Source organism: Macaca mulatta, chromosome 4, assembly GCF_049350105.2.
Source record: "Macaca mulatta isolate MMU2019108-1 chromosome 4, T2T-MMU8v2.0, whole genome shotgun sequence".
Classification (NCBI taxonomy): Eukaryota; Metazoa; Chordata; class Mammalia; order Primates; family Cercopithecidae; genus Macaca; species Macaca mulatta.
The window spans coordinates 136,719,805-136,730,757 of record NC_133409.1 but is presented as its reverse complement, the minus strand read 5'-3'; the positions used below and the strand labels follow the sequence as shown (position 1 = coordinate 136,730,757).

At 44.3% G+C, this 10,953-nt stretch overlaps 1 protein-coding gene across 8 annotated transcripts in view; it reads left to right on the top strand.

Annotated features, from left to right (window-relative positions):
- Positions 1 to 985: 985 nt before the first annotated feature.
- Positions 986 to 10,953, top strand: part of RUNX2 (RUNX family transcription factor 2) — a 245,892-nt gene continuing 235,924 nt past the window's right edge. For all 8 annotated transcript variants that reach the window (XR_013417038.1, XM_028847501.2, XM_028847502.2 and 5 more), the window contains exon 1: positions 986 to 2,174. Coding sequence is in view for 7 of the 8 variants with exons in the window: in XM_028847501.2 (XP_028703334.2) it covers positions 1,794 to 2,174 (381 nt within the window). In the remaining variant the exon portion in view is untranslated. The remainder of the gene's footprint in view (positions 2,175 to 10,953) is intronic.

Sequence of the window (10,953 nt, the reverse complement as noted above, 5' to 3'; positions counted from 1 at the left end):
CATTGTTTTATTTGTTTTGAAGGCTCAGAGTTTGAGGCTGGTCGTAGACACCCACGTGCTCTGACTCTCATCAGCGTAATGATCGCCTTAGCCAAAGTCGTGTCTATATAAACCACAAAAACCTAATCATTAGAAATCCCAGCCTCCAAAAACCACATTTTAGGTAAAAAGTGCCGCTTTTTTTCCGCGCTCCTTCATCCTCTCGACCGCAACTTTTTGGGGGATCCAAAGTCGCTTTTTAAACCCACACTAGGAAATAAATACATAAATAAACAGCCACGGAAGCATTTTGAATTTTTTAGTTCGTATTTTTAATTTTTTCCCGTGAGCGTTGGGGAAGACAGACACGAAACTTAGTCTTAGATGTAGGATAGACTTAATAAAAGATTTAAATTCATGGAAAAAGGCTGGTGCTTTTCCCCAGCAAGGGTTTTGCAACTATTTTAATCACCAAGCTGACAGTTTTTCAGTCCTTAAAACAAAAACAAACCAACAACAACAAAAAAAACCTCATTCTTGTTCTCTAGGAATGACAAGATTGAATATATAAGAAAAAAGAAATGTCCAGCTATGCACTTGAGTTCCTAAAAACTACTTTGACTAGTTCTCCCCCCACCCCCCTCATTTTTTTGTGTCATTAAAACAAAAAACACCCAAACCCTGCAAAATCTTTTTCCCCTGGGAGTCGCTCAGACAGAGGTGGGGGGTGGAGGTGGGAGGGTGAAGAGTGCTGAGAAGTCAGCACAGACGCTCAAGAATTTTCCTTCCTCCTCTCCTGAAGTTACAACGAAAAATAGCGACAGTCAGATCAGCCGGGGGCTCTCTGGTGTCTCGGCTTCAATCTCTTCCGACAAAGAGGGGGTTCCTTGTCCTAGGGGTGGGGAGAACAAGAGGACGCGACCAGACGAGACTGCCCCTAGACTAGGGCCGCCTTTCGGCTTCGGAAGCTGCACAAGGCGCGCGGGGGGCTCCTTCTCGCGGCCGGCTGGCGGCGGCAGCGGCTGCGATTCGCAGGCTCGAGATCCGTTGCCCCGAGATCCGCTGCCCACGACTTACCTCTTGGCACCTTGAAGCGCGAGAGACAGGGGAGCTTTGCAAATTGTAGGAGGGAGTAGATGCAAGGAGGTGGCGGAGAGAGGGCGAGAAGAAAAGAAGGGAAAGGAAGGAGCCTAGCCGGGGAGCCGGGCTGGCAGCCGCCGCGGGAGGAATCTGAGCGTGCAGCCGGCGCGGGGGGAGCGGCGGCCGCCGCGGAGGCGGCGGCGCGGGAGGGCGGAGGCGCGGCCGCCTGCAGCTGGGTAGCAGCGCGCGGCGCGGCGCGGCACGGCGGTGGCGGACAGAGCGCGGCAATGCCGGCCCCGGGGCTGGACTGCTGAACCCACACCGCTTCACCACCGGACTCGAACTGGGAGGGGGCGCCAGCGCACCCAGGACGCGGTGCCCCAAGGGACCCCACTCCAAGCTGCAAACTCAAGTCCCCCGCCTCCCCGGGCCAAACACACTCCCGCGCCCGTTCGCAGCTGCCACCCCGGGTGTTCCAAAGGCTCCGGCAAAGATCTGCGCCTCCCGGATCTCCCTACCGGCCAGCCCGTCTGCGCCGCATCGCCAGACTCTCTTGGCCCATCAGACTCCGCCCGGCAGTCGGCCTCATCAAACTTGATTTCTCACCTCCTCAGCCCCATCACCTCCATCCTCTTTCCCCCCGTCTCGCCTTCACCCCCCCAATTTCCTCCTTGCCCCTCATTTCCACCCTCCTCCCCCTCCCCCGGCCACTTCGCTAACTTGTGGCTGTTGTGATGCGTATTCCCGTAGATCCGAGCACCAGCCGGCGCTTCAGCCCCCCCTCCAGCAGCCTGCAGCCCGGCAAAATGAGCGACGTGAGCCCGGTGGTGGCTGCGCAACAGCAGCAGCAACAGCAGCAGCAGCAGCAACAGCAGCAGCAGCAGCAGCAGCAACAGCAGCAGCAGCAGGAGGCGGCGGCGGCGGCGGCGGCGGCGGCGGCGGCGGCGGCGGCAGCTGCAGTGCCCCGGTTGCGGCCGCCACACGACAACCGCACCATGGTGGAGATCATCGCCGACCACCCGGCCGAACTCGTCCGCACCGACAGCCCCAACTTCCTGTGCTCGGTACTGCCCTCGCACTGGCGCTGCAACAAGACCCTGCCCGTGGCCTTCAAGGTAAGAGTCTACACCGCCCCCCGCCCCCGGCCCGGAGCCGCGGAACCTGCCCGCCGGTGTCTTCCTGCCCACGGGGCTGGGCCCCGGACGTTCTCCAAGACCTCCTGCCTTGGCGGCTCTAACCCCAGAAACCCCCGGCTGGGCCTCTCCCTCCGGATGCCCTGGCGGGCTCCAGGCTCAGTCCCTCCGCGCAAATCCCTCCTTCTCCCACCTGTGCCCGCTGCCACCCCGACTTCAGCCCTCGTCCCCCTGACCCGTTCATCACTCCTCTTGCCTCCTGCCCGGCCTCGGTTCTCACCCACTCCTTCGCTCCGTCTCCCTTTCCCCCAGGATCCCCAAGGTGCCCACTCTTGCACTGCGAGCGGACTTGCTCCACCCCGCCCCTTTCCCGAGGGCGAGGATCCCCGACACTGTCCCCCGGGGCTCCCGCTTCCTCCTCCTTGGTCATCCCGGCCTGGCCTCATTGCAGGCTGCCCGCGTCGCCTCTCTTTGGGGCTCCGCGCGCTCCCACCCGCTTCCCTCCCAGCCAAAAGCCCCTCCTTAGGTCTCGGCGTCCCCTTCCCTGACCCGCAGAGTTCAGCGGTCCTGGTCCCTCCCGGGCTCCCGGGTCGGGATTCACTGGGTGCCGGCGCCGGGCATTAGTGCCCAGGGCTGGGCGTGGGGTGCTGACTGAGGCGCGCGGGCTGCGCTACCCGTGCCTGGGAGGGTCCCGGACAAGACTAGGGTCTCCAGAGGAGGGGGTGTCAGGACGGGGGCGTTTGCTCTGTTCGCTGACCCGCGCCAGATCCCGTTACCGGGAGGAAGGCGGGGCCGCCTGGGCGTCCGCGAGCCCCGAAGCGGGGGCGTTCAGGGGGCCTGGGCGCTGAACCCTCGAGTGCTGGGAGGTGCTGGCCAGGGGAGGGGGCGGGAGCTCAGGCCGCTTCTTCCAGCCGAGACCGAGCTATGCGCCTCGCCCCGCCATGGAGGGATGAGGGAAACCTGTGAAACAACTTGAGTTCGCCCAATTTGAAAACGGAGGTGAAATTTTGTATTTTTGCTTTAGTATTATTTTTAAAGGACTTAAATCTAAAAAAGGTCCCTCCTGCTTCTGAAAGGTGGTGAGAGGCTCCTGCCGGTGGTCTGAGCACAGAGTGAGTTCGAAGGCTTGAGAGCGGCCTCTGCGCGCCCCGCGGACTCTTGTGCCTGCCCGGCCCGTTAGTTTGAGGGCGGGTGGCAGCCGCGGGAGTCGCAGGCAGGTGCTCCACAGGTTGAGGGTTTAGGATCTGGAGCCTCTCACAGTAGCCCGATGGGTCTCCGTAACTCGATCCGGATTTCCCGGGGCAGTCCTCTCCAGTGGGGGAGACGCGGAGTCCCCAGGGCCCAGCGCATACTGGGTTGATGGGGAAATGGGTTCCCGGGCTGTCCACACTCGCAAGACGCCAGGGATGCAGGGGGTGGTAAGCCAGATGTGGAGATGAGCACTCTCACAAAGGTGCTTTGGGCCCTTTCTACCTCTGAACTTGAGTAGGTGGGCCTGGGTCCCCTGGGTTCTGAGGTCTGTGGAGAGCAGGGCAAGCAAGGCCTCGGGGGAGGTTAAAAAAAAAGTTGGGGGAGGAATCATGCCAGTTTCTCCACTGGGGACCCGGTGGCCAAACTCCCACGGGCCACTGACAGTTCCCAGTTGTTGATAATTCTCACCCCACGCACCAATTCAGATTCCGTGTGTGGGTGGGATGGAAAGAAAGAGGAGTCCAGGTCAATTAGAGCTGGTAATCTCGCTAGGTCTTATATCAGAACAGAAATCAGAATGAATTGTTATGGAAAGGGGATGTTGCTTTCTGGGGCAAGTTTCATTTTGCAGTTGGCTCAAGAAATTTTTTTTTTTAACCGTCACATTTCTCCTTTTATAAACCACCCATTTTGTAGGTTAATGTTTGCTTCCTTGAAGTAGGAAAAGCTCAGAATACATGTGAATTGTATAAATTTAAATTTCCATACAATATGTATCTTTTACAATGTCCATCGTCCAAGGGCACAGAATTTTTAAATTAGTCTTATATGAGAATGGAAATTTGTTTCCACCAATGCCCCTTCAATCCCCCAAACCAAAAGCCCCACAAAACCCCAAACCTGGATGAAAACAGCAAAAAATACAAATACAAATTAGTAGATCAGAATACGTGAAAATATGAGAACAGATGCTTACATTTTTAAAGACATTTAGATGCTTGATATTCCATATACCATTCTGCTAAACATATTTAAGGTCTATCTTGAACTGTTGCATTTATGCTACTAAATTGATTTGAACATGAGCATTTTGGATGGAAAGGATGCTTTTTGCACTTTAGCTTGAGCTAGTCTCAGATATTTTGGCTGTCATCTAAGATTTTTCACTACCACCCTTTAAAAATTATTTTGAAAATGAATTTTGTTATTTGTTATTAATCAACTTGTTAATTACAGAGTACATTTTTGTTATCTTAAGCAGGATACAGACCATAGGTAACAAGACCATATTAAAACAGATATTTTAATTGATATCAATTGAATAATGAATTGAGTTAACCTAAAACCTCACTGTCAATGTCTTTCTGTTACCATACCTGTGTTAAACAGAATTCAAAAAGTGGGTGATAGCTAAGATCTACGCAGTATAGAAAATACTCGGTTGAAAAAAAAATGTATGGATGTTTGGAACACTAGACTTTCTACACTCTTACAATATAATCAAATACATCTGCAGTGAAGAAATAATATGAAGAAGTCTCCGTTTTAAAAGTGGTGACAGCAATTTGGCCATGATATTTAGAGCTATGTAAAAAATAAATTATAGTGGTTGTCAGGTAGATAGCAGATAGGTAAATGGGTTTAAACACACACACACACACACACACACACACACACACACACAACTTATTTGTTGTGAAGTCTGGTATTCAAATCAATACAATATTTATTGAGCCCATATTTTGTATCTGTCACACTGAGCTTGACACCGCAGAGAATCAGAAATGAATTCAATAGACTGTTTTGAAATGTCAATTTAAACTAGTGTTTAAACACGATATTGGCAATCTATTTCATTAAGAATGTGTTAGCGTTGTTCATCTACTCTTGTTTCGAGATGATATAAAATTTATTTATTTTTACATGTAAAAATGCAAAAACAACTAGTATACTTGATATAAAGTTGTTTATTAACATTGTATTTTTAACAAAGTTCTGCAGTTTTGAAATGTTCGGTCCCCCCAGGTGTCAAGGAAACGGAAATAAATATTTTTAACATTTTCAGGTGTATCTCACTGAAACCTTAAAATAGTTAAGGCATACTATTAGAGGATCCCAGACCCTTTCTATCCTAGATAATTCTAGTGACAAAGAAGTAGTTTGCAAATTCAACTTATTAGCTGATGGTCAGGTAATTGTGGAGAGAGCATGTCAACCTCGCATCCAGTAGCACCCTTTTAGTTAGGGGTCCGTCAGCATTTCCACTGTGAACCTGGTGTTCAGGGTTCATAACTTAGTTGCCTTAAATAGCTTCAAGCTGAAACACTACGCAGAAATTTTAAGTCCAGATGTATATTTTAAAACTAAAAGTAGTTCAAGCCTATTCTGCTGTTTTAAGTTAGAGAACACTGGACTATATATATTTATCAGTATCATATGTTTTTCTGGCAGTGTTAAAGAAAGAAAACGCATTTTTAGATACATAATCTAGCACTCATAGTTAATTCTGTATCTTTAATAATACCTTTCAGTGCTTGTCAAAAGGAGGGGTTTCAAAATGACAGAGCAATTTCTGTTTGAAAATAATTTTTTGGCATCACTAACCATTTTTCTGTCTTCGAAAACAAATATGCAACTAATAAATACTTGATACCAGAGAGTAGTATTTTTCTTACATACTTAATGATCAGATTTTATGTTTATAGTTTTTGAATCTCATTGTACCTAAACAAGGGAAATAGGTTATTAAGCCTGTTAAATCTTATTAACCTTAATATAAATTATTATGCAAAATTATGTAAATCACAATAGATTTCAAGTTGTATGAAGACACACATTTTTGTGTTATGCCTTTGAATTCAAGAAAACTTATTTAAACTTAAATATTTTGGGACTGAATATATACAACTTCCAAGTAAGGCAGTTGAAACAAAGAATTTCAGGTGGAAAATAAATACTTATAAAATTTTTAAGAAAACTTCCATTAAATAATTGAAAATAGGTATGGTAGATATCTTTCATTCTTTTCTCCTCTTTGGCATTATTGCTTGTATCCTTTCAAAATTCCAGAATATCTATTGTTAAATGATCTAAACCACCATGATACATGGCCCACAAATTTCTGCTTTAAATTGAAATAATTTTTATCAAAATTTCTCTTTGACATATATATTTTTAAAATTATGAAATGATATATTGTGTTTTTTCTCTAGAATTCAATGGGCTTTTCCTAAGTTCTAGGATAAATTCAAAAAATTAACTGTAGTATTTGTTGAAATGTTTTGATACTGTATTTGAAGTTATCTTTAAATAATTACGATAGGAATAACATTTTTGCTTTTTGCAATTAGACTCCTCTTTTATTGCAAAGAAAGATTTGATCAGATTTTATCTTGAAAAATAATTATATTTATTATACCACAAGTACAATGTCCCAAATTATGTTGGCCTATAAGAGTAATGGATTAGTTAGGACTAGACTTCTGTCCATGAAAATGTCCTGGGAAATTTTAATTTCTATATAAAAAGATGAGAAACTGTTTTAAGGGTTTGAGTTAATTATCCGTTCCTCTTCTTTTAGTGATTCACAGATTTAGTCATAAGGAGTCTCATACAACATTTCAATAGCATTACTACAGTTAAATATCCTTTTACTTTATTTTGTGCAAGCCACATACCATGTGATTTAAATGCTAGTTATGGTGAGGTGCGCTAAATAAAGGAACGTCTTTCTCTATTCTGAAATGTCAGGACAGAAAATTACTTCTCTTTTTCTCATGAAGTTTCTTGAATTTGTAGATTTTATATTTTAAAAACACCTAGAAATGTACTTGTTAAGATTTCATCACAAATTATTCTTTGCAGAGCAGTACTTTTGTGTTGGGTAGAATGGAAGCAAATTTTAATTTGTGCTTATTCCTAACTAGTTAAAGAGCGAGTTTTGACTTAGTTTTGACTGTGCTTTACCCCTTCAAATGTTTTTCCATTGCTTGGTTTTGGTACAGATGAAATGTGTAAAAATTTCTTGATTCTTTTGGTTTTCTTTTAGATAAACACAGTTGAGAATCTCCAAGGGAAACTTTTTAGCTTCAGAGATCTACTTAAAGAAAAAAAACCTCTCAAACATATAATTATACTTCTGATTGATATAAAGTCAAATACAGTACTTCCCTCAACTCCCAGCCTTTTTTCCCCCTCAGAAAAACATCGGGCAATCTGATTTGGTAGAGTGAATAGCAGAAAAAACTCAATATATTTAGCCATTAAACTAGAGTTCAGCCTTAACAGGAAAGATTGTCACTACATTGCATTAGCAATTTTTTTTCAGGCCTTGCTCTAAGCCTCATAGAAGGCTCACACAGCTTGTGATTATTTATTTGTTTTGTAAAATGTGATATGTAAAACACATCAATATTGAATATGGTCATTATTATGCTGCTTAAGCACAGTAAAATGGATTTATGTATTTCACTCTTAGGGATCTTTTCTTTCATATTTTCCCATATTGAATCAATTTTCCATTTCTTCTAACTAAAAAAAAATCCATTACGTTAAAAATATGCAGTAAAATAATAATGTCCCAGAGCTCTCGAAAACCTTTATATTGGGGCAGATTGCTTTATTTTTTTTCGGAAATGTAGCCAGACTTGAGTGAAATCTACCAGCAGTCATCCTGTATCTCTCAACAACACCAAAGAACATCTCAGAACATGAAGAGAGGAAGTACATATTCAGTTGAACCCTTTAAGGATGCTTATAAGTAAAAGCCTATGTTTAACAGACAGCAGATTTGGAACAGAACACTGTGTTACCCTCCTCATCTTACAAAAAGCACATCATTATAATTACACTCTATACTTATATAGTATCTTCTACATTTTGCAGACTTTCCAATTCATATTGGAAAACTGTGGTTCCTGGAGATGAAGTTACTTGTGTGAGGTCACAGCAGATATGTAGCAGAAGTGGGGAAAAAGTGGAGCCTCTTGATTTTAGTATATTCATTCTCTTCTAAACAGTACAACTTTTCTCCTGCCTTTATTAATATGCTTACTGGGTCCATATTTACTTTGACATAGAAAGCCACACAGCAGGTGTTAAAATACAATATGCTGAGTGTACAAAATGTCAAACATTCAGATGAATCCTGGCAAATGTAGTCAATTATTGCAGTATTTTCAAATGTTCACATTTTTGGCATGGTGAATTTGAAAATTTGAAAAGCACATTGCCTCCACCAGGAGTACAGCATTACCTGTATTCGGTAACCGCTTGAGGTACGAGATGAAGTATGCAGGGAGGAAGTCTTGTTTTCAAGGGATTTTACTTTTGACCCAGGAGACTTCTCATATTGAGAATAACTATAGACTTCAGGGAAAGGGGAGGCAGCATGGTTCCCTCTCCTCTGGGATGAAAACAATATCAGAAAATGAGCTGGGAGCAAGGGCACATTGCTGTTAGCAAGGGATGCTGACTCATCATTAACTGACCCTCTCAGAGTTTTAGCGGGTAGCCCCACAGACTTCTGTCTCTGCGAAGTGGGGCTTTTTATGGAGCTCTTTCATTTATTTCAAAAATATTTATCTGGCTGGGTTCAGTGGCTCACGCTTGTAATCCCAGTACTTTGGGAGGCTGAGGCGGGCGGATCACCTGAGGTCAGGGGTTCAAGACCAGCCTGGCCAACATGGTGAAACCCCTTCTCTACTAAACATACAAAAATTAGCCGGGTGTGGTGGTGCATGCCTGTAATCCCAGCTACTCAGGAGGCTGAGGCAGGAGAATCACTTGAACTTGGGAGGTGGAGGTTGCAGTGAGCCGAGATCATGCCACTGTACTCTAACCTGGGTGATAGAGTGAGACTCCATCTCAAAAAAAAAAAAAAAATTAATCAAACATTTACCATGTGCTGGACACTTTTGGGAGCAGGTAGATAAGTGGTGAACAAGACAGATGAGATAGAGGCCCTTCTCTCGTGTAGTTTCCAAACTCATATAATCTGGACTCCTAGGAGCGAGTCCCTCAGCTTTGGGCTGGTGTATTTAAAGTAGTCATAGACCATTAATATTAATATACATACATTGAAATGAGGATCACTTGAGTACAGTGGGATGCTGGGGAAAGTTGGCCTGTAATTTAAGGAAGGCTTTATTGATTTTGAGCTGAATAACACAGTACTGAATGGAAGGAATGGAACTGAGAAACAGCCTAAGAGAAAAGTAAGGGTGACAAAAATATTGACAAGTTTTTTGTTTGATTGTTTTCCTGGCTGGAGGAGAGGACATAGTGAAGGGGTGTTGTAGGAAATTCAGCCCTAAGATGTAGGTATAGTGTATATTATCACACTATATGAAATCTACTTTAATATGCCAATTGTATTGGGAACAATGGAATTAAATGCTTAGGTTTATCTTATGGAAATCTTGACAAAGGAGGGAGTAGCACTAGAAGTAGAAAGAGATAAGTGGGATATTTACCAGACAGGCAAGCACACAGGGGTGTTATTGTCAGAGAGTTGTGGGCTACTTTAGCTGGGGTCATTGCTGAATTACTATGAGGGCATCTGGAAATGGAATGAGGAAGACATGGAAATAATCTGAATATAGAGTCCTGGAAGTTCATTGAGACAAGGGATTGTTACCAAGGGGCAGGATCTTGGCAGTGGATTAGGAGGAGTATGTTTCATATATGACAGTGAAGGATCTGCACCAGCATCCCCTTACCGGGCTCTGTGTTAATAGAGGCACACATTTGCAAGTTAGCTGACCCAGGTTAAAGTGTGATCTCTAGTCTTGGAGCAGAGAAAATGTTGGTTATTTCCAAAGATGGATTAATCAAGAATAATTAATCTTTTCTTGATTGAGTTAATTTGCTTCAGATTGACTGTTGACGATTAAGTAGTCAAGTATGTCATGCCAGGATGGCAGATGGGACAAGACATAATAGAAATGAGGCTAAGGGTATACATATATTTTTTTATTTATCATCAGTTATTTTCATCTTCAGTTTCTTGATGACTTTGGATATCCCACTGGATTCCACTGCAGAGTGGGTTTTCAGTAATTATACTGTTATTAAAAGCTGAAGTACTAGCCCAAAGTAAGGAGATAAAACATAGACCACACCATATCTAGGCTCTATGTAGTCAGGAGCCCCAGGGTTTCACTTAAAAATCTTCTCCCATAGAGTTGACTAGACTTGATATTTTTTTAGACTGTGATGGGCTAAGACCACACCTCAGGGCTCTCCCTGAGAGGAAGCCTGCAGACAGGTGGTGCCTGGATCTGTATGATGCAATCTGCAGACGGGGCATCCTCCTTCCTTCTGTGGCATAATTCCTATGGACAACTTAACATGGGGATTTAATAAAAATGTACATATTTCCTGTGAAGAATCCAACAACAAATGAAGGACGTTTTTGCCTGCCTTTGAAATGGGTGGGCCCTGAAACATTGGTCTGTTTGAAGTGGCATCACAACCCATACACAGATGCTTCATTCCTGTCGGCCATTACTGGACTGGACTAGAACACTAAGTCCTGATAAGACACATCATTTGCAATGAGAATATATTC